This window comes from Lampris incognitus, chromosome 2 (genome assembly GCF_029633865.1).
Source record: "Lampris incognitus isolate fLamInc1 chromosome 2, fLamInc1.hap2, whole genome shotgun sequence".
Taxonomy (NCBI): domain Eukaryota; kingdom Metazoa; phylum Chordata; class Actinopteri; order Lampriformes; family Lampridae; genus Lampris; species Lampris incognitus.
The window spans coordinates 117,526,836-117,554,522 of record NC_079212.1 but is presented as its reverse complement, the minus strand read 5'-3'; the positions used below and the strand labels follow the sequence as shown (position 1 = coordinate 117,554,522).

The 27,687-nt window shown below is 43.3% G+C and overlaps 1 protein-coding gene across 1 annotated transcript; it reads left to right on the top strand.

The window, feature by feature from the left end:
* The first annotated feature begins 10 nt into the window (after positions 1–10).
* On the top strand, positions 11–27,687 carry LOC130131674 (uncharacterized). The gene is made up of 5 exons (XM_056301457.1): positions 11–143; positions 612–669; positions 814–1,364; positions 1,466–1,754; positions 27,670–27,687. The coding sequence occupies exons 2-5, from the start codon at positions 631–633 to the stop codon at positions 27,685–27,687; spliced, it is 897 nt and encodes a 298-aa protein (XP_056157432.1). The 5' UTR covers positions 11–143; positions 612–630.

The window sequence follows — 27,687 nt, the reverse complement described above, 5'->3', positions numbered from 1 at the left end:
GTTGATTCTACAGGAAAGGAAGCAGAAGTGCACATGTTTCAGTAAAGCTAGTTTACTGTAAACATTTGCCAAAATATGACATGCATGCCTCATCTGGCCTTCATATCAGTGAGTTAATTTGTTCCTGACCTCGTGGATGGATGGTAAGGAACAGTGTTGTTTTATTTTTGTATGTTTACCTTGTAAAACATTATTTTCACCTTAGCTCATATGTGTAGGCCTAACTAGCCTTGCAAGCATGACTTGCTCGATACACTCGACAGCACAGTTGCACAGTTGTAGTATTTGGCTAAGGCATTACCTACTTTTGGACAGTTGGTGTTTGTGTGTCTGCTTGCTCTACACATGTTGGTTAATTTTGGGCATTTTTAGTTGGCTGGTATGAAAGGGTGAAAGTATTTGTAGTAACAACACTTTTATTATGCTATATTTGGACACACTTTTATTGGACTATATTTTGTATCTATGCAGAAGAATAAATAACATTGTTTATTGCATGCTATTTTTGTGGGAGGGTGGATGTATTGTGCCATACCAGTGAAACATCACTCTGTTACAAACTTGTGTACAGAAAAATCAAGTTTAAATTAGTTCTGATTTTCCATGATCAGATGATCCCCCATCCTAACTATGGAACTAGGGAACAAGACCCTGTGCATTGTCTGCAAGGTTAGTTTTCACGTGTGTGCTTCAGTAGTATAATGTTTATGACATCAATGAGTCCAACAGTGTTAGTTTTCATGCGTATTCCTTCAGTAATGTAATGTTTATGACAGCAATGAGTCCAACATTTCATTTCTAAATTCATGACAGGAATCTGGTGGAAGGGACATAACTGCTGTCACAGCTCCTAAGCTGCTTCACCAAGTAAAACTGTTTGAGGAATCCGGACTGATCACCAATGATGCGGATATCAATCTTTCACAGAGACTGTCAGCTGTCAATGCAGAAACTTTACAGGATGGATATAAAATCCACAAGAGTTGCTATGATCGCTATAATAACAGCCATTTCAATTGTGCGAAGGATCGTAAACGGAAAAGAGAACTGGACCTTGCAGATCACCAGACTATTGGGGCAAACACACGAGCAAAGGCTGGGCCTAGTCTTGCGTTTGGAGCCGAACTTTGCTTCTATTGTGAAGAGCCAGCCATTGAGAACCCTCGGAAGAAGGACAAATCAGAACCATTGTTAGCTGCTGCGGGAAAAGAAAAGTCAGCAAAACATGTGAAGGATTTCACAGACAATCTAGAGATGATGGCCAAAGTCCTGAATGATGGCAAAATACTCAGATTACTTGAAACTGATGTTAGATCACGGGAGTTATTCTATCACAGGAAGTGCCACTCAAGATACCGTAACAGGTGAGCCAGCACAACATACCCTTTTAAGTTCAATTCTTAAGTTGAGCTATAGTCGGGCCATATATATATATTTTAATAATTTGATTATTTCTTCTTACTAGATACAGTTCAGCGAGCTGCAGGATAAAGCAAGAAAGAACTTCATCACAGAACTCCCCAGACATGATCCAGTATGCTGAATATATCGCCATGGAGGAAGTAGGGAACTTCATTGATGACAGCTCAGAAAATGTTTTTGATCTTCACAAACTCGAGAATATTTATCTGCAGAAAGTTGAAGATTTGGGCTTCGACCGGCCCAAATCTCACTCTACACGATTTGCTGAGAAACTCTCGAACAGCTGTCTGGACATAAATGTAGTGCAGAAAGAGACAGGGGCACATTACAGGGTTATTAAGAAGGGTAGTTTGGATAATGTAATCAGTGACAGTGACTTTTTAGATTCACTTTGCAAAGTCACAAAACCTGTTCGGGCTGAAGTAATAAAGAATCGAAGAGACAGTGAAAGCACCCGACTTTCAGACTTGTCTACAGAAGGACTACGGATGAAGAGCAATTTCAAACTGAAGATGCTGATGTCACTGCTTTGTGATGGAACCGCACGATATGAAGATCTTCCGATGCATCTCGAACAACTGTGCCAGACCGTAAGTTTCAACACCAGGATCAGACCAAATACAAAGAAAGATTCACAGCAGTCAAGCTCTGTCATCCAAAAGAGGCACAGGTCAGTGGAAGAGCCTGTGAATCGATATCTGACCCTGAAGCTCTATGCAATGACGAGAAGCAAGAATGTGTTACAGACAACATTTGAACTAGGTCTGACACATTCCTACTGTTCCACCCTTATCTGCATTGACGAAATCTCCCTGTCAATGAGAGAGCTCTTCCTAAGATCACAGGGAAAGGTGCTACCCCACGCCTTGAGACAAGGGTTATTTACCACATTTACAGATGACAACATAAATGAGCAGAGTTCATCGCCTACAGCATCTAAGAACTGCAATGCTACGGCAATGACTTGTCTACAGTTTCCCTGTGTAGCAGGGGAAGGCCTCTCAAGGGAGAGAAGATTTTCCAGGGACATTAACCCTAACACACCGGGCTTGGAAACAGTGTTGGAGGAATATCTGAGCGTAATGTAGCAGAAGGTCTTTAAGGAGTCTCGTCGCCCTCTACAGACCATCAATGTTGAAGAAGTTGACGCAGAGCTAAAAGTCGTGTTTCAGAAAAGCATGGAAGAGGAAGAAGAGTTTTTGATGGTGGCTATGAAGAACATTGGATCTGATGCATTACAGCCTGTTACTTGGACCTGTCACCATGCTTCAAAGGAACGTGACCAGACAGATGTTCCCAAAACAATCAACTGCATCCTGCCAGTGATTGACCATGCTAGCAACACTGAACACCTTCAGCTCCATGTCATGAGAATAGCAGTATCATACACAAGATATCTTAACCCAGGCCAGGTTGCAGTGGGTGGATCCGATCAGCCCCTTTATGCCATCAAGAAGATGATACAGTGGGCCATGGGGGAAGAGTTTTCTCATTCATACTTCGCGTTCATGGGTGGGCTGCACCTTGAGAAGGTTTCTCTTGTCTGTGTTGGGCAGTTGATAAAAGGAACTGGCCTTGATACCATCTTAACCTCAGCTAATCTGAATATCACAGGTCTGACAACTGCTGTCTGTGATGTGAATTCCATAAAGAAGGCTAGATACTGTATTCAACTCCTGGCTGTGGTGCTGGCCAAGAAGAGAGATGAAGCATTTCAGGCAAAACGTCTAGAGGACAACAGTTTGACTTGGAGTAACTGGGTGGCCAATGAAAACAGCCCCATGTTTCACTACTGGAACAATGTTGTTGACACAATCAAGAAGGTTCTTATCTTCATAAGATCCTTTCGAGAGGCAAACTTCATCATGATGATCAGTGCACTTGAGCAGCTCATTCCTCTTTTCTTTGCACTTGATCATACACACTATGCCAGATGGGCATCAGTGTTTCTTCAGGATCTCAAAGAGCTCAAATGGAGACACCCATACTTGTTCAAGGAATTTCTTTCAGGCTCTTTCACAGTAAACACCAGAGACAACCCATTCTCAAAGATTGCATGTGATCAAAAGCAGGAACATAACATAAAGGTCATCAAGTCTGACACTGGATATGTCGATATCATCAATCGGGAAGATCAAGAGTTCTTCAGGAAACTCGAACTTGCGCTACTCGAAATCCAGCGCTACCTAGATGAGGTCGAAGGTCAAGATCCATCACACGGGCACAAAGAAATGCTGGATTCCTTCAAGGAAACATTTTCAAGCCACACACTCAAGGTGTACCAGGGTATCCTTACCAACCCGTTCGATGAAGCTCAGTTCATGAGGTTGAACTCATCCATTCCCTTCCCAGATGTCATAAGTAAAGACTCCAGTTTTGTCTTTACAGTCGGCAAAACTCAGCATGACCAGTTTGTGCAGGAGCGAATTGTATTAAGTAAGAAGGATGTCAATGCAACCATCTCACGAAATGCCCTGAAACTTCCAAGTTCATGTGCAAAAGTCCAACTCGCTAGCCCTGCAATCAAGCCACCCAAAGGAACCTTTGCAAAGCTGAAGGAGGCCTGCAGATCAAGAGAAGAAGAGACAAGGAAGTTATTTGGTGGTGAATTCACAGGTGAAACTAATTGATATAAAGTCAGTTATTCAAATATTTTAGATGTTACTTAAGTCTTACCAGATTTTTAATACAGTGATATTCATTGATTCAATTTCACATTCAAGTTAATTGATTTGACAGTAAGCCCAAGAGTTACACTTAGCTTAACTATTCATTTCAATTTCAGGTTTACCCGACGCCTTGTCAACAAAGGATGGAGATATTTATCATAGCCAAAAGTCTCAAATTCTTAAGGACATCGGTGTACAAGTTCAATCTACATCCTCAGAAGGACTTGTGATAGATTTGTCTGTGCAAGTACGAATCATGGCAAAGTCTCTCACCAAAGGCATGACATTCCAAGACTTTGTAATCAAAGTGTTGAACAGCATTGCCAGGATCGGTCATGAGAAGAAAGCCAATCGTATTGACATTGTGGCTGACCTCTACCAGAATATGAGTATCAAGACTGCGACTAGGAAGAACCGGGGATCAGCAGGTAGTTCACAGATGGCTTTCAGTGAGAATGACACCATGCCAGAATCTAAGCAATTCTTTGAAGCTTTTCTGTCTAATGTAGACAACAAAGTAGCCCTGAATCTAATGTTCGCCAGGATTGCTAAGGCACAAGCGTGGAACTGGGACAAGGAGTTCAGCATCACCTACGGCAGAAAGGTGCTTGCAAACTTCGGCGAAAGCTTCGAGATCCAGCTTTATGACAGCATAGATATGCTTGAGGAGGCTGACAACCGCATCGTTTGCCATGTGATGCACATGCTAAACAAGGGGATCAAGTCAGTTACAGTTAGAACAGTCGACTCCGATGTGGTAGTCATCCTACTAGGGTTCACTACACAGTTCCTATCAGTATGTAATGACTTGCAACTTATAGTTGACTTTGCAGTTCCTGGCAAACGCCAATTCTACTCAATCACAGAAGCACACAAGAAGCTTGGTGGAGATGTGGCCGATGCCATGCCTGTGTTCCATTCTTTTAGTGGCTGTGATTCTGTGAGCGCCTTCTTTGGCCACTCAAAGACTGCTCAATACAAAGCCTGGATAAACCACAGTAAGTCCACAGAACTCACTGCTGCTTTGAGAGGACTAAGTTGCTGCCCTAGTATCGAGACAGTTAAGGAAAGCATGGAAGTTATTGAGCCCTGGGTAATGAGCTGGTACAACAAGACTGGACTGTACAACTGTGTCAGTATAGATGAGCTCAGATTCCAGCTGTTCAAGCACTCAGTTAATGATGAGCTGAGAGACCTACCCCCAAGTCAGGATGCGCTTCTACAGCATCTGTTGAGAGCTACATTCCAGGCAGGATGGCTGTGGGGAAACAGCCTGCTACAACTCCCTTGTCCCCCTGTCATTGAATGGGGTTGGACTACCGAAGGAGAGGAACTCTTCGTCAAGTGGAGCACAGTTTCCACAAGAGATACATTGTCTCAAGTAACAGGGGTGTGTAGTTGCAGATCTAATAAGTGTACCTCATGTTCTTGTGCTGGCAGAGGGATGAAATGTCTCATTTATTGCAAGTGCCTCAGCAAGTGTTTGAATCCAGTCTGATGGGATGTGTGAGGTTAAAATAAAGATTTTTTTGGACCTCACATGGTTTGCTTTGTTTCTTTGGTGGTTACTGGGTTCCTCCTCTTATAACAAAGAGTCAACTTGAATACTAGCACTCCATGAGTAGATGTAACACTTTTACTCAAACAAACTGTATAGCCTTCTTGCACAGATTTGGCTAAAGTTGATTGCATGCTGCTGATCAATTCAATGGAAAAAAGAACATGTTCATGAATAGCTCAAAACATGAAGGTTTTAGGGCATACAGTATATTTGTTCAGAGCACTAATATAAATAGTTATTTCCACATCTTTTGAGCCCAATATCAACTCGGGGCAACCTCCGAGAGCTGAGCCTGAGATATAGTCCCAGGGCTAAAAAGTGGGCGTGGCCATGTATGTGACCAGTGAAAATTAGTTTTTTGTAAATACCTGAAAAAGTAAAGGTTTTGGGGTATATGTTTGCTCATAATGCTTATATAAATGTCGTGCTTCTGCTTCTTTTGAGCCCATGATCAGCTCTCTGCGACATTCAGGAGCCGAGATACTGATTTCCAGGCCTAAAAAGTGGGCGTGGCCATTTCAGAGACTTCCCCCACCTAAAATTTTGGGCTCCTTGCATTTTTTTCTTTCTGTGTCTTTCCGCAATCGGACAATGATAGAAAGCATCTCTTAGGTCGACCGAAGTTAGCCAATCGGACTGTGTCACCATTGACAGCAGAACCGGTGTGCGTAGCATTTTGAAACTGACCTTCTCTACATACTTGTTGAAGGGTTTCAAATCTAGGATTGGGCGCATGCCCCTATCCTTCTTCGGGACCAGAAAGTAACGGCTGTAAAACCCGTCTTCTCTTTCTAGGGGAGGAACCACCGTGATTGCCCCTTTCGAGAGTAACTCTGTGAGTTCGTTGTCTAGGATTTGTGCTTCGGCCACCGACCCCGGTTCCGTATGCACTATTCCCAAGTACGGGGGTACAATACCGTTCTCGAAAAGGATTTGGTGTCCGTGGGCTATCTGATCCAAAACAGAAGCCGACGGGACCAATTCCTTCCACCTGTGTAACATGCGTGACAGAGGTCTCGTTGCCTCCTGTACCTTGCTGTTCAGGTAGCGCGCGTAAGTTGCGCGTAAAGGGTCTGGGGAAGCCCCGCCCGCCATGCCCTGCATCCATGGGGGGGCTTCGTCCTTGTAAAGGAGACCCAGATGGGGGAATTGGCGTTTTGAACCTTTCCAAATTACCATTTGACCCATCAGAGACTAAACATTGTCGCATCATAGTCCCCTCCCAGGGGCTCATTTGCGCTCATGTCATTATTATCCAATATTTCCAGCAGGGATGTTATTACATTGTTATCATCATCTTTACCTAAAGATTCAGACAGACAATCAGACTTGCGTTTCAAACCTTTTAAAACGCAATCACCATCATCACCAACATAAAAACTTTTATTCACATTCACAACCTTTGGAATACAACAAGTAGACTGTGCATCAGAAACCAAAATAAAAGGCGCAGTGTTTAGCCCTGCGCACGCTGTGTCCCCTGAACAAGCGTCTATATCGCCGGAGACGGCTCTGGAATCAGTCTGTTGGTGTGGGTCGTAACATCCTGCCGAAACACGTCACTTGGCAGCTCCCTTCTTGGAAGTGTCTGTGCTGTCCGGCTTGGCCGCCTTGGCCGCTGGATCTGTGGAAGACTGGGAGTTTGGACGTGAGCCCTGTCCACGCCCGCGCCCCACTTTACCACCTCTTTTTGGATAAGTCTCTCTCCATTTCTGCTTGCGCGCAGGCTTGTCCCCCTGCCCTGTGCCCACCGCGGGCTTAGGGGTAGGCGGGTTCTTCATCATCGGGAGAAGCTCCTTGTGCAAGGTTTCGCGCTCGGCCTGGGCGGCCTTGTATTTGCTGATAATGTCCGGGGTCGTTCCAAACAGGCCCTGGTTCCCTGCGCAGGAATGGGCCATCCACTCCTTGCAGAATTCCTCTTTTACCCCGGCTGTCTCTAGCCAGAGACGTCTGCGCGAAAGGGTGGAGGCAGCTGCGCTAGAACCGCACTCTAGAGCGATGGAATACAGCAGCGATCCCAGGGAGTCAGCTATGCGTTCCATTTCCAAGATGTACTCACAACCTGCTTCGCTGGCCACTACGTCACCGAATTCGGCCCCGTCGATACCTGCTGTAGCGATGGCGGCTTTGCTTTGCTCGACGTTTGATATGCTGCAGAGCTTGCGCATGTACGCCGTTATCATCCCAGCCGTTGAGACGAGTCCAGCTGCGCGTGTACTGGCGTGCCATGCATCACACGCGTAACGATCCACCTGTTGGCCCCACTGCGAAGGGTGTTTGGGAGTATCGCGAGACCCCACCTTGGTGTTAGGGTTGAACGATAAAACGTCCCTCTCTGGTTGCGGAATTTTCCAGTCTTTGTAGTTGAGGTTCCTAACCTCGACTGCTAAGACGTCAACCCCCTTCTGACTGAACTTTGAGGACGATTTAAGTAGCGGATCCGCCTCCGCCCGCTTAAACGCTCGTTCGATGTGAGGATAAGGTGGTAGAGTGGAGTCCCTGACCCTCTCTGCCATTCGTGGAAAATCGGCTACCACCGGATCTTGAGGATTGCCCGGCTCGGTAACGATGTCGGCAGACTTGACCGCTCGCGCGAACAGATCGCGGAAACTGGCGAGGAATGTTTCGGACCCACGTTGCATGGCGTCGCCATCTTTGTTTGGTTGAGACGAACTTGGCTGGTCGTCTTCCACGCCCTGATCGTCTACTTCCTCAGGCAGTGAATCCTCGGGTTCCGCACCCGCCGAATAACATGCCACGGATTCACCAGGGAGAGATAGGATCTCATTGATCAAGTCCTCTCTAACTATCCCGGATGGTGGGATAGCCTCTGGCTCCGGAGGGATGCTAATGCTAGCCGCCGTCCCGTGACTGTAGCTAGGAAGCATCGGAGGGATGTTGCTAGCCTCCGCCCCATGGCTATAGCTAGGTAGCACCATGCTAGCCGCCTCGTTAGCAGGTGCGAAGGGATCTGCAAGTCCCCATCTTTGACGGTACAGGGCAGCCCACCTTTGGCGCCCCGATCCTCTGATGGTTTTACAGAAATTGCAGTCGATCTCATTACGGTCTACATCCCTCAAGTAGCCCGTGTAGTGAACATGCGGGATATGGGAGACACAGTCCGGATGGGGGTCCCATTGGAGCGTCGCCGGTTTAACACACCCGCACCAAGCGTAGAATCCGGCCACATCGACCGGATTAACGAACATCTTGGCGATAAAAGGTAAGCTAACTATAAGTTAGTATCTAATATACCAGTATATCACTAGATTACTTGCGTATTTGCAGTTTTCCTCTTAGTCCCAGCGAGAGAGAAACAGCCATCGACCGATCTCATTTAGTTGGAGATGGAAAGAGGAATAGCGCTTCCGGTGGGCGTGCCAATATGGGGTCGGTGGGAGGACATATGACCACAGGGGGTCGTATTGTCCGGGATTGGCACGGGGAATGCACCTCCATCGTTTTTCTTTTTTCCAGCGAGCTATTGTGGATGATGTCACAATGCAATAACCCTCTCAGCCATTTTGGAGTACGTGAAATGTAACATGACAATCTGGTGGCACAGTGGTTAGCGCAGTCGCCTCACAGCAAGAAGGTCATGGGTTCGAGCCCTGGGGTTGTCCAACCTTGGGGGTCATCCCAGGTTGTCCTCTGTGTGGAGTTTACATGTTCTCCCTGAGTCTGCGGGGGGGTGCTCCGGTTTCTCCCAAAGACATGTAGGTCAGGTGAATCGGCTGTACTGAATTGTCCCTAGGTGTGTGTGTGTGTAAACAGCAGACCTTACCAAAATGTCCTAAGAATATAGCCATAACGTCAGTTTTACATCAGAAAAAAACTTTTTCATGGTTTAATGAGTATGCAAAGTTCAACTTTAAGGAATAAACTTTCATGTTAAATATGAAACACCAGTTTTGTGACCTCTGCTATACTACTCTGAAAAAAATGTCCACAATATTGGGACAGATGCAAGATAAATGCAAAAAGCATGACTTAGGACAAGAGCTTCAACTATAGATATCACCTCCCACATAGGAAGCAGGACTGAAATTACTTTACAATACAACAACAAACACGTTCAATCAAAATCCTCAAAGTCCTCATTTCTAAATTTAGGACAGCAGTCCCTGTTAAAATTCAAGTCCCTATTAAAACCCAGCTACTGGCTACATTCACATGTTGATTTACTAGAGTGACAAAACCCTTAGTCAAGCAACAGAAAGCATTGTTGTTAGGTTTATTTATTTAGTCCCCCCTGTATCCGGCCAATTACCACGCTCTTCCGAGCCCTCCCAGTCGCTGCTCCATCCCCCTCTGCTGATCCGGCTTTCCACCTACAGATGCGGCCAACTGTGTCTGAAAGGACGCCTGACCAAGCCGGAGGTAACACGAGGATTCGAACAGGCAATCCAAGTGTTGGTAGGCAACAGAATAGACCGCTACGCTACCCAGGCGTTCTGTGGTTAGGTTTATTAACAGTGCAAAGTTATACCCTCATCTGCATTGGAAAGGGAAGTTCAAAGAGTTTAATTTCTCTGTTCAACTGGAAATCGTCAGAATGCACCTATACCCATGTAAACATAACTATAAATTGGATTTTCAGGTGTTGTAAACCCATGACATTGTGTCAGTATCCTCTTTGTTCACATAAAAAGAGCCACCAGGGCATCCGGGTAGCATGGCGGCTTACTCCATTGCCTACCAACACGGGGCTTGCCGGTTCGAATCCCCGAGTTACCTCCTGCTTCGTCAGGCGTCACCGTGTCTGCAGATGGGAAGATGGATGTGGGTGTGTGTCCTGGTCGCTGCACTAGTGCCTCCTCTGGTCGGTCGGGGCACCTGTTCGGAGGGGTAGCGTGACCCTCCCATGTGCTACGTCCCCCTGGCAAAACTCCTCACTGTCAGGTGAAAAGAAGCGGCTGGTGACTCCACATGTATCGGAGGAGGCATGTGGTAGTCTGCAGCCCTCCCCGGCTCGGCAGAGGGGGTGGAGCAGTGACTGGGATGGCTCGGAAGAGTTGGGTAATTGGCCAGGTACAACTGGGGAGAAAAATGGGGGGGGGATCCAAAAAAAAGAGAGCCACTGCCCAGCTCCCTACATGTACCAAACACGGTGCCCTGTGCACAACTAACCTCATAAGAGTTCCACTTTACCACGTTGCTACAGTGCACAAAAACTTTAATTGCCTCCATAAAATTGACATTACATGAAATATTTTCATCTCATGCTAGAAATAAATTACGGTCAACTCGGGTTTCAATGTTAACCCACTCTAATTAAAGGTCCCTTTAGAGCTCTGAATATACAATTGATGATGCAGAAGAAAGACAAATTGGGAGTAGTAAATTCCAGAAAGTCCATTAATGAAGCTAACTGGAAGAGAATGTAAAGTAATAACATATAAAAGGGGAACGTCAGCTCACTTAATGCCTCCCCATTGCGGCAGCGGGGATGAACTATTTCCTGTGGCAAACTTGAGGGAAATGGAACTGCTGCACTGCAGCTGAACCATGGAAGAAGGCAACCTCGGGCTATAGTGGTGTAGTCTAATTCCATATTGTTCAACATGTATGAACCAGCTCATACTCGTGACATTCAGTATCACATCAGGTATTACGTAATTTTCCTGAGGCACAGCTTTAGGTCCTTGCTACAATGAGGTCTCCTACATTTTAATAAATACCCCGAGTCTCCTCTTAATATTTGGCTCTGTTTGTGTGTACACACACACACACACACACACACACACACATACACGTGACTACAATGACAAGCATTCCAGAAGACTGTCACATCAAACTCTTGGCACTACCTATTTTTCAACAGGAAGAAGAATACACGGATGTATGCCAATAATATCAGGGGCTCAGCACCCTGCGATATTCTTAAAAATGCTATTCTTGATCTTATGTGCATTTCAATGAACAGCAGCTATGCTATCTTTGCGTCAGTCTTTTGGCAAGCCAACATCACGTTAGCTGACGCAAGCGACCCATGCTCGTTCTCTATTTTATTGCAGGCATTCATGTGTCGTCTCCATATTGAACCCTTCGGTTCCATCAAGCTCTCACCTGCAGCGACAGCTGCCTCTGACTCTAATCCCGTCCAGTTCCTAAATCTCCTTTCACCAGTCGCTGCTATGATTGTGCATTAGCCATGGAGGGAGCACATCTAAGACCTAAGAATTTCATATGTGAAATTCACTAGTCCTGTGGTCTAACTATTGAAAAGATGATGGACAATGTGAGAGGCCAGCATGACTGACTCCATCTTCCCTCCAGCTAGGGACACAAATGCCATCTTTAAAAAGTGACAGTTGAACCCGTAGAGTGTATATGATGAATGATTTGCCTGGCCCTCCATCTACCAGTAAGCTTCAGATAACATCAAAATAACTCTGGAAAAAAAGTTTTTCTCAGTCTTATTATTGAGATGCAGTTGGGTAACAGCCGGACATCACCACTCCCACAAGCAGGTAAATATCCTCTCTGGAGTTTGCAACAGCTGCATCTAAACAGAAATAATGTAGTTTTCTTTTCTAAATTCTGATGTGATGAATTCTTTTCCACACCACCACTTTGTTTTTGTTCTCAACTTGATTTATTTCCCTTCCTCTATGCAAAATAAATAGAGACCAATGCCTATTATTAGTTCTCTGGATGCCATGCATATTGCAGCTCATGACAGCTGGCTATCTCCCATCTTTCATTCACCCTTCTCATTCAGTTTGAACAGCTCTGTTCTCCGCCAGGGAGAGGAGAACAGAGCTGTTCAAACTCTTGCATCGTCCTTTCGCTGAACTGAAAATGGGAAGTTAAGAGTGTGAAAATGACTTTGACAGGAAAAGCAGAGACTGCTGCACCCGAAATCGGATCTTCACAACGCTGTAAGTCCGACAGAAATGAAACCTAAATGACTTTAAAAATACACCACTTCAAAGTCACAATCAGCGTTTGATGTACATTAAGCTAGTGCAGGCACATTGGATTTTTTATTTTGTTTTTTGTTTTTTTGATTCATTCCTTCTGATGTCCTAATCCTAACGAAATACAGTTATATAAACCTACAGGGCATATGGCATTGCAGGTGCTACAATAGAAGAAGAAAAAATAAATTCAGAAAGTAACTGAAGCATGAAATATGCCCATTAAATACACGTAGGCTAATTAAAAGCCAAAAATTACTTTTTAAAACATTAAAGACTTAAATGAGATTTAGTCAGATCTGAGGGATCAATCATTTCGTGTCAATTCAAATAATCTCTTAATGAGACCTTGAAAGGATGGGCCTGTTGTCTTACCTCAGTGTGTGACATGATTCAAGTTCTGCTGGAGTACCTTTTAGTATCCAGTTAAAGCAGTGTCAGCAAAAGGCAACGCCGCAGAGGAGGGTTTCACGTTAAGGTAGCAACCGAATTCTTTCATATGTATGAAGCAGAACAACCAAGCTCCCGTACTTGTTTAGCTGAAATGATTTTATCAGCTCTGGAGGTTGAATTGTAATGAAGGCTGTATATTATCTCTTATGAAGCGAAGCCAGCCTAGCCCCCCGTTGACCAAATAACATTAAAAGAACAAATTATTGCTTAACAATTTGAGAAAGGTCTGACTGTTTTGCCTCTTTTGAATCAAATAAAAACGAGTCAAATTCCAAATATCATGGCTGTGTTCATTTCCATTCTGTTTTATTTGGGGAAATGAGCAGTGCTCTGGCACGTGAGGAGATCCCAATACCAGATGTGCTGTGCTTGTTAGAAGTTCGTCACTGAGGCTTTTGGAGGGGAAAGAAAATTACAGATTGGAGTCCTGCAAATCTGTTGTAACTGGCTAACAGATTAGTGTAAAATGAAAGAGATGATTCTTAATAGGTCTGACTTCTTTGGAAGCAAATCTAGACAATATAGACAATGGTGATCACTGTTTTTGATCCCCCCAGTCCTCCTTTTGCTCTTTTCCTTTGTAATGCAGTAAGTTCATATCTAGAAATATCCTCGCTGAATTCTGTTGAATGTAAGTGGTATGAATTTGTCACTCATTGGAAAATGTCTAAATTTGTTTCAGGATAGGTGCAATTCTCTCCATGCTGTTTATATGTTGGCATATAAACTTGTGCCAACATGCATCTTTCCTGTACATATGCTGCTGTTAGCCACTTATTCCAATCAATATTCAAGGCTGGAGTTGCAAGAATGATCTTCTACTTCATGAATTAGAGAAAAGTTCTCATGACGGACATTAACAACCAAATCCAACTCATCTAAAGGAGTTGAATCAAGTGCAACTGGACTTGGTATATATCCGTGAAGATGTTTCGCCTCTAATCCAAGAGGCTTCCTCAGTTCGTGCCTTTCTGACTAGACAAAGCTAGTCTGACTGGCTGGTGATGAGACTCAGAATTTATCCTATTTGGATACCCATGTGGACGACACATGGGTCAAAATCCAAACACAAGAGGTGCAAGCGTTTACCAAACACATCATCTCAGTGGACAAGAACATTAAGTTCACATGGGAAGACGTAAAGAACAACAGTTTGCCTTTCTTGGACTGTGACGTCCACATTGGGGAAGACAGGAGCCTCCACATTGGGGTTTACAGGAAACCTACACACACAGACCAATATCTACTTTTCGACTCACACCACCCTCTGGAACACAAACTGGGCGTCATCAGAACTCTGCAACACAGAGCTGACAATGTGTCCAGCAGCACTCAGGCCCAACGAGAAGAACACAAACACCTGAGGGGAGCTTTAAAAACCTGCGGCTACCCCAGTTGGACCTTTGTGAAAACTGCAACACGTTCCAAAAAGACCAACCAGGTGAGCGACGAGGAGAAAAGGAACAGAAGGAATAGCACAGTCATCCCGTATGTTTCTGGGGTCTCCGAGAAACTCAGGAGAATTTTCAACAAACACCGCATCCCGGTATACTTCAAACCCAACAACACACTCCGACAAAGACTGGTTCATCCCAAAGACCGTGTACCACACACCCGAAAAAGCAATCTGGTGTATGCTGTACAATGCAATGAGGATTGCACTGACCTATACATAGGAGAAATCAAACAACCACTACACAAACGGATGGCCCAACACAGAAGGCCAAACTCCTCAGGACAAGACTCAGCAGTCTATCTACACCTAAAGTAGAAGACACACTCCTTCGAGGACAGCAACATACACATTTTGGACAGGGAAGATAGATTGTTTGAAAGAGGGGTGAAGGAAGCCATCTATGTGAAACTGGAAAAACCATCCCTCAGCAGAGGAGGAGGTCTGCGACACCACCTATCTCCCACTTACAATGCCATCCTTTCATCTCTACCCAGGAGACTCAAGAAGCCTAGCCTCCAAGAACAACAGTCGGTCACTAACGGCTCCAACGACTCTCATGACCACTGAATAATGAAGTCGAAACTAACACCCCCAACGACCGTCGCTGCTAAACAAATGCAAATCAATAGCTCTGATGGCGACGGGCGCGGCCAAACATTGGCACACAAAAGAGCCACGCATATCTATGGCTCTGTTAGCGACGGGCGTTGGTTAACAACGGGGCACAAAGAGCCATGGACATCTATACCTCTGACAACGACTCCAAAGAGGATAAATATCTGAGTCTCATCACCAGCCAGTCAGACTAGCTTGGTCTAGTCAGAAAGGCACGAACTGATGAAGCCTCTTGGATGAGAGGCGAAACGTCTTCACAGATATATACCAAGTCCAGTTGCACTTGATTCAACTCCTTTGGATAACCATGACCTGGATGAATGAGAACATTCACAGACAAACCAAATCCAACCAAAATTTGAAATCTTGTCGCTTTTGATGAAAAAGTAAATAAATAAATAAATCAAAATGATATCAAAATTATGTGCCTTGATTTTATTTTTATGAAAAGGAGGTAGAGCCTATTTTTGGAGATGTATGCTGAAAATGAGCTCCCATACATTCCTATGGTGTCATTTGAGTGACAGCTGAAAGCCGGCATTGGTGGGAGACACTGCCAACTTCCCTGGTCATACAGACATGAACGATGTTACAAGCCAATAGATAGCATACATTTTATCACCTAACCCATTATCTGGCACTTAACACAGCGAACTCTTTGTTGAATTACACCATTCAACTTCTGGAAGGACCAATTGTGAGATTTACTGGTATGTCTGTATTCCGCTCAGACACTGATGGCACTCAAAGCTTTTTCAAATTTAGTCAACTTTACTGATATCAAACAATAATATTTGTGCAGTATCAGCATTTGCAGGCATATGCCCTGGTTTCAACAGCAGCTGTGCACCAAAACTTACGTGTGCACTGTTGGCACTGAGAACCTAAGCCACTTTTTTTTCTGAGTCCAATTGCTAACGCACATAGAGCAACGTCCATCCATCCATTATCCGAACCGCTTATCCTGCTCTCAGGGTTGCGGGGATGCTGGAGCCTATCCCAGCAGTCATTGGGTGGCAGGCAGGGAGACACCCTGGACAGGCCGCCAGGCCATCACACACAGACCCCCCCCACCCCCACCCCACCCCCCCCACACACACACACATTCATACCTTGGGGCAATTTAGTATGGCCGATTCACCTGAGTTACATTCATCTGACTTACATGTACAAACCATGAAAAAGTTTTTCTGATGTAAAACTGACATTATGGCTATGATCTTAGGACATTTTGGAAGGGTCTGCTGTTTACACACACACACATACAGCTAGGGACAATTCAGTACAGCTGATTCACCTGACCTACATGTCTTCGGACTGTGGGAGGAAACTGGAGCACCCAGAGGAAACTCACACAGACACAGGGAGAACATGCAAACTCCACACAGAGGACAACCTGGTACAACCCCCAAGGTTGGACTGCCCCAGGGGCTCAAACCCAGAACCTTCTTGCTGTGAGGCGCCTGCTCTAACCACTGTGCCGCCGTGCTGCCATGGAGCAATGTGGAGGCTGCAAATCCACATCTTAAACTAACGTGGCACACTTTCCCAAAAACCTCACACTTTCACCTTTGGTTCCTCCAGGGATTCCTCACTACTGTACCCAGCTACAGAAAATGTAAACTTAGACACTACAGGCTAGCTACAGTTGGTGCAGTATACACATATGGTTGTTTTGTGGTATAGGCCACTGAACCTAGCCTGGGAACCAGATAATTCTGTGAGCTCATGTCTTACATGTACTCTGGCATATACGTCTGGCCGTTCAGACATATTTCCAGCTGACCTGGCCCGAGTCGGGCCAATCACAACCATTTATCTAATATGGGATGGGTTTGATATGATGATGGACAGCCCCCCCACCCGCATTCTGGGAAATCTGCCTTTCATTGGCTAATACTCGTTGCCTCCACTGGTTAGGTTGGTTAAGTTTAGGGTTAGGGTGAGGTTAGGGATTGGGTTAGTCAATCAGAGAAAGAATAGGGGCGGATCTCCCCAAATGGAGACACAAATAACGCTGACGTACAGAGGAGCACTGTTGAATGCCGCTGATGTGGAACAGTCTGTTGAATCCGCTATTGTGACAGTATTAAACGAGCTAGATGGTATCTTCTTCTCAAACAGAATAACAAACTGCACTTAAGTGGTACGTTTCATTGCTCTGGTTGGTTGTAGGTCTATTCAATTGCGTTCAGAGGCATTTTGGTCTGTGCCTGTTGATAACACCCCCTGGAAACTGAAAATGAACTGAGAGGAGCCAGACTAATTAGCATTTGTGAATTCGTGTGGCTCCCAGGCTACATTGAACCTACTCTGAGGGAATGATCTTGGGGAAAAAAATGTACTCTTAATAAAATGTGTTGATTGGCTATTCTCCATCGATGTAGATGGAGAACCAAATCCACGCCTAGCCTATTAGTAGAAGCCGAGAGAGGTGGCATGATCATGAGAGCAAAAAGTTTAAAATGCGCATTTCTTCTTTTTGGGTCACTTTTTCCCCAAAAGAGGACACAAGCCAGACCATATATATATATGTGTGTGTGTATATATATATATATACACTACCGTTCAAAAGTTTGGGATCACATTGAAATGTCCATATTTTTGAAGGAAAAGCACTGTACTGTTCAATGAAGATAACTTTAAACTAGTCTTAACTTTAAAGAAATACACTCTATACATTGCTAATGTGGTAAATGACTAGTCTAGTTGCAAATGTCTGGTTTTTGGTGCAATATCTACATAGGTGTATAGAGGCCCATTTCAAGCAACTATCACTCCAGTGTTCTAATGGTACAATGTGTTTGCTCATTGGCTCAGAAGGCTAATTGATGATTAGAAAACCCTTGTGCAATCATGTTCACACATCCGAAAACAGTTTAGCTCGTTACAGAAGCTACAAAACTGACCTTCCTTTGAGCAGATTGAGTTTCTGGAGCATCACATTTGTGGGGTCAATTAAACGCTCAAAATGGCCAGAAAAAGAGAACTTTCATCTGAAACTCGACAGTCTATTCTTGTTCTTAGAAATGAAGGCTATTCCATGCGAGAAATTGCTAAGAAATTGAAGATTTCCTACACCAGTGTGTACTACTCCCTTCAGAGGACAGCACAAACAGGCTCTAACCAGAGTAGAAAAAGAAGTGGGAGGCCGCGTTGCACAACTGAGCAAGAAGATAAGTACATTAGAGTCTCTAGTTTGAGAAACAGACGCCTCACAGGTCCCCAACTGGCATCTTCATTAAATAGTATCCGCAAAACACCAGTGTCAACATCTACAGTGAAGAGGCGGCTGCGGGATTCTGGGCTTCAGGGCAGAGTGGCAAAGAAAAAGCCATATCTGAGACTGACCAATAAAAGAAAAAGATTAAGATGGGCAAAAGAACACAGACATTGGACAGAGGAAGACTGGAAAAAAGTGTTGTGGACGGATGAATCCAAGTTTGAGGTGTTTGGATCACAAAGAAGAACGTTTGTGAGACGCAGAACAAATGAAAAGATGCTGGAAGAATGCCTGACGCCATCTGTTAAGCATGGTGGAGGTAATGTGATGGTCTGGGGTTGCTTTGGTGCTGGTAAGGTGGGAGATTTGTACAGGGTAAAAGGGATTCTGAATAAGGAAGGCTATCACTCCATTTTGCAACGCCACGCCATACCCAGTGGACAGCGCTTGATTGGAGCCAATTTCATCCCACAACAGGACAATGACCCTAAACACACCTCTAAATTGTGCAAGAACTATTTAGAGCAGAAGCAGGCAGCTGGTATTCTATCGGTAATGGAGTGGCCAGCGCAGTCACCAGATCTGAACCCCATTGAGCTGTTGTGGGAGCAGCTTGACCGTATGGTACGCAAGAAGTGCCCATCCAACCAATCCAACTTGTGGGAGCTGCTTCTGGAAGCGTGGGGTGCAATTTCTCCAGATTACCTCAACAAATTAACAGCTAGAATGCCAAAGGTCTGCAATGCTGTAATTGCTGCAAATGGAGGATTCTTTGACGAAAGCAAAGTTTGATGTAAAAAAAATCTTATTTCAAATACAAATCATTATTTCTAACCTTGTCAATGTCTTGACTCTATTTTCTATTCATTTCACAACATATGGTGGTGAATAAGTGTGACTTTTCATGGAAAACACAAAATTGTTTGGGTGATCCCAAACTTTTGAACGGTAGTGTATATATATATATATATATACATATATATATATATATATACACACACACACACACACACACACACATAGTGTATATATATACACTCACTGGCCACTTTATTAGGTACACCTTGCTAGTACCGGGTTGGACCCTCTTTTGCCTTCAGAACTGCCTTAATCCTTCGTGGCATACATTCAACAAGGCACTGGAAACATTCCTCAGAGAGTTTGGTCCATATTGACATGATAGCATCACACAGTTGCTGCAGATTTGTCGGCTGCACATCCATGATGCGAATCTCCCGGTCCACCACATCCCAAAGGTGTTCTATTGGATTGAGATCTGGTGACTGTGGAGGCCATTTGAGTAGTGAACTCATTGTCATGTTCAAGAAACCAGTCTGAGATGATTCGAGCTCTATGACATGGCGCGTTATCCTGCTGGAAGTAGCCATCAGAAGATGGGAACACTGTGGTCATAAAGAGATGGACATGGTCAGCAACAATACTCAGGTAGGCTGTGGCGTTGACACGATGCTCAATTGGTACTAAGGGGCCCAAAGTGTGCCAAGAAAATATCCCCCACACCATTACACCACCACCACCAGCCTGAACCGTTGATACAAGGCAGGATGGATCCATGCTTTCATGTTGTTGACGCCAAATTCTGACCCTACCATCCGAATGTCGCAGCAGAAGTCGAGACTCATCAGACCAGGCAACGTTTTTCCAATCTTCTATTGTCCAATTTTGGTGAGCCTGTGCGAATTGTAGCCTCAGTTTCCTGTTCTTAGCTGACAGGAGTGGCACCCGGTGTGGTCTTCTGCTGCTGTAGCCCATCTGCCTCAAGGTTCGATGTGTTGTGCGTTCAGAGATGCTCTTCTGCATACCTCGGTTGTAATGAGTGGTAATTTGAGTTACTGTTGCCTTTCTATCAGCTCGAACCAGTCTGGCCATTCTCCTCTGACCTCTGGCATCAACAAGGCATTTTCGCCCACAGAACTGCCGCTCACTGGATATTTTCTCTTTTTCGGACCATTCTCTGTAAACCCGAGATGGTTGTGCGTGAAAATCCCAGTAGATCAGCAGTTTCTGAAATACTCAGACCAGCCCGTCTGGCACCAACAACCATGCCACGTTCAAAGTCACTTAAATCACCTTTCTTCCCCATTCTGATGCTCTGTTTGAACTGCAGCAGATCGTCTTGACCATGTCTACATGCCTAAATGCATTAAGTTGCTGCCATGTGATTGGCTGATTAGAAATGTGCGTTAACGAGCAGTTGGACAGGTGTGCCTAATAAAGTGGCCGGTGAGTGTATATATATATAACATCAGTTGGACTTTAAACTTTTAAATCAATAACCACGAGTCAATTTAAAAAAAATCAACTGCCAACACAAGTTCATTTGTTAGTATCATGAGTCCAATATTCAAAAGTCCAAATGCCATTTGCTGAGGAAACACATTACCTTTTGACTCTGATAACGAATGGGTGGGTTTTACTTTAATAGAAAGGACAGAGAACAGGAGACAGAGAGGCATGCAGCAAAGGTCCTATAAGTCCTGAGCACACGACACCAAAGCCTAAGAGCATCCCCCCCATCCCTCATATCTCACCCCCAGCTGGGTTCTTTATAGCGAGAACATCAAAAATGCTTGCAGCACAGGTAGATTTAATAACACTCTTAGATTTCAGCACCTGGATCTGATAATTACCAGCTCACTTACCCTCTGTCAACACACGTAAGCTGAATGAAAAAAAAGAAAGAAAAAGAAATAATGTCTAATAAAAAGTCCATATTTTGTTATATTTCACTGGAACAGGAAGGTTAACAGATCTGCCATCAAGATTTGATGATTGCAATTGCCATTTTGAGCATATACTGAGAGTATTTTAGAAACACACTGAATAAAACACTAAATTGATAAGCTGCAGGATCCATCACAGCAGTCTCTGCATAAAGGAAAATGAACCAATGGAGTCCACGGGCCCTTACGCACATCATGTGTTTTTCAACCTACTGACATGCAGGGGGGACAGTGAACTCTCCTGTGTATGGTCTATAGTCCCTGTGGAATCACAGTACCGCCTTCCCACCAGCCCACCCCACCTGCTCTTCATCAGAGCCAAGTAAATCTGATCCCCATGCTGGGTAGTACGCTTCCTGTTTTACACACACATTATAAATAGTTCTAGGCATTTGTGCATATCTTGCACCCACAGTGTGATCACATTTGTCCTGCTTAAAGGGACAGATATGACAGTCCATCTAGACTGGGATATACAGTATAGCCTCTCTACTTGCTGGCTTTGTGCTCTTCTCAGTCACTCAGACAGCCTTACATGCAGAGCAAATGGAGGCTCGCTAAAACATTCATTCAAGCACTAAGTTGACTTTACAAGCCTTTACAAGCTCAACTGACATTCTGTCTACATTCAACTCCTCAAAGACAGAATGGATTAGGGCATTAAAGGCTAACTGTATCTTCATCATGCTAGAGACAAGCGCCCAATGAAAGTCAAAAACATCCTTCAACTTGAATCATATGGACATCTATTTTTGTATCGAACGTCTATATCTTGATAGAGGTGGCACGGTAACACTAGTTTGACTGGCTTATTTAAAACAGTGGCACAGTGTGACCCAGATGGAGCAATAGTGCAAATGTACACAAAGACAATTGAAGCCACAACAATGAAGGACCACAGGGTCAGTCCACTGAGGCGGCATGCTTTGTCTTTCTTGTGTATGTTAATGTAGTTGGAAGAGCAGACTCACAGCTCTACACCAAAAAAACAAAAAAAAATCCTACTATCTACCACAAAGCTGGATCACGCTTCTTTTCCTCCCACGTGGACTAAAAAGCCCATCTCTGATGCCTTTCTCTGGTCAATAGTAGCAGTCTGTATCTAAATTTACTTTCCTCTGTTATATTTCATTGTCTAGGCAGATATACAGTTAATCTGTTCCGGGTGTGCCAGTTTGCTAGTGCTCTGCGCTGATACAAGGTTCAAATAACATACCGCGCCTGTGCAGACTGTATGCAGGGAGGAGGGGAGAGGAGCCAGGTGACTCAGAACATGTGACGGTGGTCAGCGCAGTAGGAGGTGGTGAGATGAATGACTGAGGTGTGAATTGTTGTCACTAATGGAGGCATCCACCCCCACCAAGCTCTCTCTGCAAGACTATGATCAGCTCTCTGATCAGCCTCCTGTTCAGTTGCATACTGAGATATCCCTATATCCCTCAGTGCATTTCCACTTTGTTGTCATTAGGTAACCATATAGTCCATGTCACCCCACTATTGGTTACCGAGCATAAGTTGCAGTGCATGTTTGGGTAACCTTAAAAACCACTGAGATGCTCATGGCATGGCAGTACGCCGATTAAAATGCCATTACAAGGGATGTTCACCAAGCAAGGCGACTTGTTTCAGTTTTGAGTGGATTGTCAAGGTATGAGGGGACTAGGCCTCGCATCATTGGCTACTGCTTTATGTAAAATCTGAAATGCTCCCTCTTCACACTTCACCAGCTAATCTGACCATTCTCTGTGCCTGTTATGTGTTGCCATGGTTACAAAGTCCTTCACTGTGGCATCATAGTATAGTACAGAGCCCGCTGAATGCAGAGAGGAGCGTCATTTGCTTTGGAGGAGGAGGATGTATGCTGCACTGCTGGTGCTAAATTTAGGGGGCCGTGGCTTTTTCTCGCTCATCTTTTTGAATCCAAAGAGTTTGTTTATGTCTTCGAGCAGCAAGTAGAGATGAAACATTCATGTGAATTACCACATGGATGAGTGCTAGTATTGTGTCTTTCATGAGCGAGGAGTAGGATCTGTTGCTTTCTGTGATTTATTTTTATTCCATCTACTAGCAGAAGTCTGCTCTTTAATGTCTGCCACCTGTTTCCACATCATACTGTATTCCCTTTTTATCTGTTGATGTGCAAAGTTGACTTTGTGAAACATCTAACACCTCACCTAAATAAAGCAAAAAAACAAAAAACAAAAAAACTAACGGGTTGAGTTAATATGAAATGAGCCGATCAAAACTTTTTTGGGCCCATCTGTTCAAAACAACATCTTTCCTAATGTTTCACTCTATTCCATAAGTCTTGGATTACTTACGATTAGGGCGAACTCAGAATGCACCAAACTGTATGAGCTAGGACATTTTGTTCTATTTGACAGCTCTATTTCTTGATATCTTTCCAGATCCCCAAAAGCGCTCAGGGATGGGACACAACCTCGTGCTCAGACAGATCAAAACAGCTCGTATTTCAAAGACATAAAGGAAGCTCTTTTAGCTTCCCAGTTTCTCTTTTTGATTGGCGCAATAATTTTTTTTTTTAAATGGTAAAGTCCCATGATACTCTTGATTTCATTAACTTTTTTAATCATATGTTTCAGCTTCACATCAACTCCCTCTGAATACAGTGAAAAACATCAAACCTATTGAGCATTGCTAATTACTCTATTTTAATAGAAAGTCATTACTCCTTGCTCCCTTTGGTGATTAAATTTTCCCTTTGCAATTTTGATGCCAGTATGCATTTTTTGTAGAGTATGATCTCATATATGTACGAGTTGCCAGCTCTAGTCTCTACTTTCAAGCCTCCTGCTTCTCCCTTCATCTATCAATTTACCACCAGCCAACATGCACAGTTGTAGCTTTAAAATATCAAAAGGGGCAGCGATTGGAGAAATCTGAAGGTTCCCTTTCAAATAAAGGCTATCTTAAGGAGGGGAAATATAGAATGAAGCCTGATGAAACATTAATGATTTTACTATCAAAGTGTCTATGCCAGTCTACCTTTGTTTCAGTGGGCTGACATCAGAGCATCATTAAACCCTAATACAAGAGGTCAAGTCGAAGCCCATCGCTACTCTGTCACATTAATGACAAAGTACCTGAGCACAGGGACCATTGACAGGAGGAGAGCACCACAGGGCCATCGCCGCCCATTGATTGGACCACAATATAGTCATGTAAATTGTGGGTCTCTTCAGGCACTGTCATGCAACTTTAATGAAAATGGATTTTTCCTGCCCTTCACCTGTCTAAACATGCAGCATAAGCATAAACAACCCACACAACTTGCAAGCCAGGCAAAGTTAAATGTGTCAAAATTTGAAGGACGGCCGCCATAAACACTCGAGGAAGACCCGGAATAAACTACGGGCTAGATTTATTGAACGGTGGTAACAACTTAAACAGCATCTCTCCAGATTTACAAAGCTGCCATAACATAAACATGGTTCAGTGAAAAAGTCATATAACTGCATTGTCAAAATGTGTGTTTGACCTAATGGATATATAGTTTTGGAAATTCCAGTGTAAGTCCACAGAAATACAGGAGAAGAAAATTACATGTATGCATACATCTTGGTAATTCTTTTTTACAGTGGGTGACCTGTTGTGGCACAGGTAATTGTGTTAAATTAGTTATAGCATTGCTCTAATGCCATTTTTTAGACTTAATAAGGGTAGTTACAGTAGGGGTAAGTAATCCTGAGTTCAAGTTAACAAGAGCTAGCTATATTTTGAAAGCATAAAATAATCCGCCCCCTCACTTCTGCCCAAGAGCCTCATGAATGTGAAAACTGATTGACCAAAGGAGATGCTAGTTTGCAAATAACTCTCCTGATTGGCTGATAAGGCTCTGGTACAGAAAAAACTTTCTGTTTACAGTGCCTAGGTCAGCCACAGGGACTGGTTGTTTTTCTCAGTGCATCTACTTAGTTGGTATCTGTTGGGATGTAGAAAGAGTATGACCAAATATTAAAAATAAAATAAAATAAAATTGTCGTTTCAATTCCGAGAAGTCACTGGTACCAGTGCCAACATTTTCAGTTAAATTTGCTAACCTGATTCACCTCAAAAGCTACCGTTTTAAAATATTTTCCATTTTCCTTGAAAGAACAAAACAGTTTGTGTTTCTTATCAAAAATTATTTTCAAATTTTAAAACTGATTCAAACAGTTTGAACCTCATAGTTAAGACCTTGGCACTGGCTAATCTCACCAATGCTGGACACATCCCTTTGAGCTTAGTGAAAGCGCATTATAAAATAGTTTTAAAAGGAGTAAGTGAGCACTTGTTTTTTGCCTTGTCTCCAACCACTTACATTTTGAGAAGGGGGAAAAAATGGGTGTTGATGAAAAATACAGTGATGGAGATGTCGGAGGGCAGACAGTGCTGTAGTAGAACATCACCCCCCAGCTTCTCATAGGTTTACCCAGAGTTTAGTTGGCTAAAGTCGGCATGTCTGCTTTCTACTCTGGCCATCTTTTAATGGTCTTACAATCTGGATGACATCAGTGTTGGCAATGCACTATGTGGTGTCAGAATCTTTGATGCCCTCATATAACATTGGCAAATCAGGGGAAATGATCATAATGTGTGTTTTACCCTGGAGGAAAAAGACAGCATGGATTTTTGTTTCTTAAAGCAGCCATGTGATGCAGTCTCAGTTTCTATTGATTTTATCACCAGGGCAATTGGTTTTAACTACCCTAGGGAAATACAAACATGGTTTCAGCTCAAAAATAGTCATTAAAGGTGTATTATCTCTTTAACATCGGTATTCCTTTTTGGTATTTCCAAAGAGAATATAAGAAAAGCTACAGGCTCCCAAGACATGCAATTATGCCAATAATGGATTAAATTAAATATGACAATTGCATTTCTACAGGAATGGATAGTATCTGGTGGAGAATAAAAAAAGCCGGGAGAGAGAGGAAATAGCATGTGACATAGTTTGCATGCTGGATAAAGCATGTGCATTGACTTGAATCAGCTTTAGCAATCTCCCATCCACTCTCACTTTACCATTTGCTGAATGACACATCTTGCATTAGCCATGACAGCCCAAAGGAGCCACATTCTCCAAATTTCACCATTACCGAATAAGCTCAGATGCTCTGGAGTACACATAAAAGATGCCAAAAAATCCCTGCAACAGCTTGATCCTTTACCTACTGCATTTCATAGCTTCTGGCTCATGTTGGTACACAGTAATGACAATATCTGGCATACTGGCATCGTGCATACCACATCCTAAACAGCAATACATACACCTGGCAAGGCAGGCCTCAAGATGGAATACAATGTTGAGTGTGCATAGGAAAGCACTGGAAGAGTGATCATTCATATATCTTTGAAATAATATAATTAAATCTGTCAAATTGGTCCAAATACAAGATGCTATTTTTTTTTTTTGTGAAATTTTATGTATTGCCAAACATGGACAGGCAGTCTCAATGGCTGAAAGCGGTTCAGTATAAAAACAAGGACAGACACCTGTGGAATATTTTGTTTGTGTGCAGTCGACATTTCATCAAGGCAATCAACACAAAGATTTCTCTGCAAATTAACTTGCAGGAAAAAAAACCGAAACATTTTTTATTGGATTACCTGTGAGCCAATGTATATACTGAAGGAAAATTAAAATCATTGTTAAAAATAGTTAGGAAGATTTGATATAAATTAATAATTAATTCTGATGCATATGGAAATAAAGAGCTCATACAGCTAAGATTTCCATCTTAGTTGTCAGTCAGTTTTTAAGCAGAACTGGCAATTTCATGGGCATCACCACCCGGCTCACTTATATAAATGCTGTGATGTCATGTGTGCTCTGTACATGGCAAGTAAGGGATCGTAGGCCATTACATCAACCACATTTACTCTATTTTCCCGCATTAAAGAACAGTTTGTCTAATTTATATTCTCTGAGCCTTCCGAGTGACTTTCCACTATCTCATCTGTGAATGTTGATTTTCAGCTAGTGCGTTTTGTTCCTTCTGTACTCAACAGTGACATCAGTGGTTTTTCTCAGAATAGGCTAGGGTTGCAGGATATTGGAAAAAACTTGCATCCTGATATATTTTTTTTCTTTCCTGTGATATATATTAGAATATAAAAAAATATAGACATTTTCACCAGATTACTTGAACAGTTCTATTTGGAAAGAATTAATCATTCAAGAATGATTGGGGGTGATTTTGTAGGCAAGTGCATCTGCATAGAAAATAAAAGCAATAATAATAAAAACTGAATTGTAAAGATTTTGGTTTTTGTTGAAGCGTAGTTTGTAAATATGTGGCCATCCTACCATCAGAGTTGAAAACTTGCAGAGAAGTATCAGCAGCGAACAAACACACATCCTGATATGGATTGGAAATAAATGCTCCAAAATATATATGGTCCAAAATTTACAATGTGTAGCCTGCACTTCATCAAAATAAAAACAACGATGAGTGAGAGAAGAAGACGAAAGGGGAAAAAAAACACTTAGTTTTAAAGATAATTTGAAATTTTAAAAATCCACACAACTGACATTGGTGTTCTTTTTGCAACCAAATCTTATTTTTCAATGTTTTTCTCCTGTTCCTCACTCATTTTCAGGTTGTGGTCAACGACTAG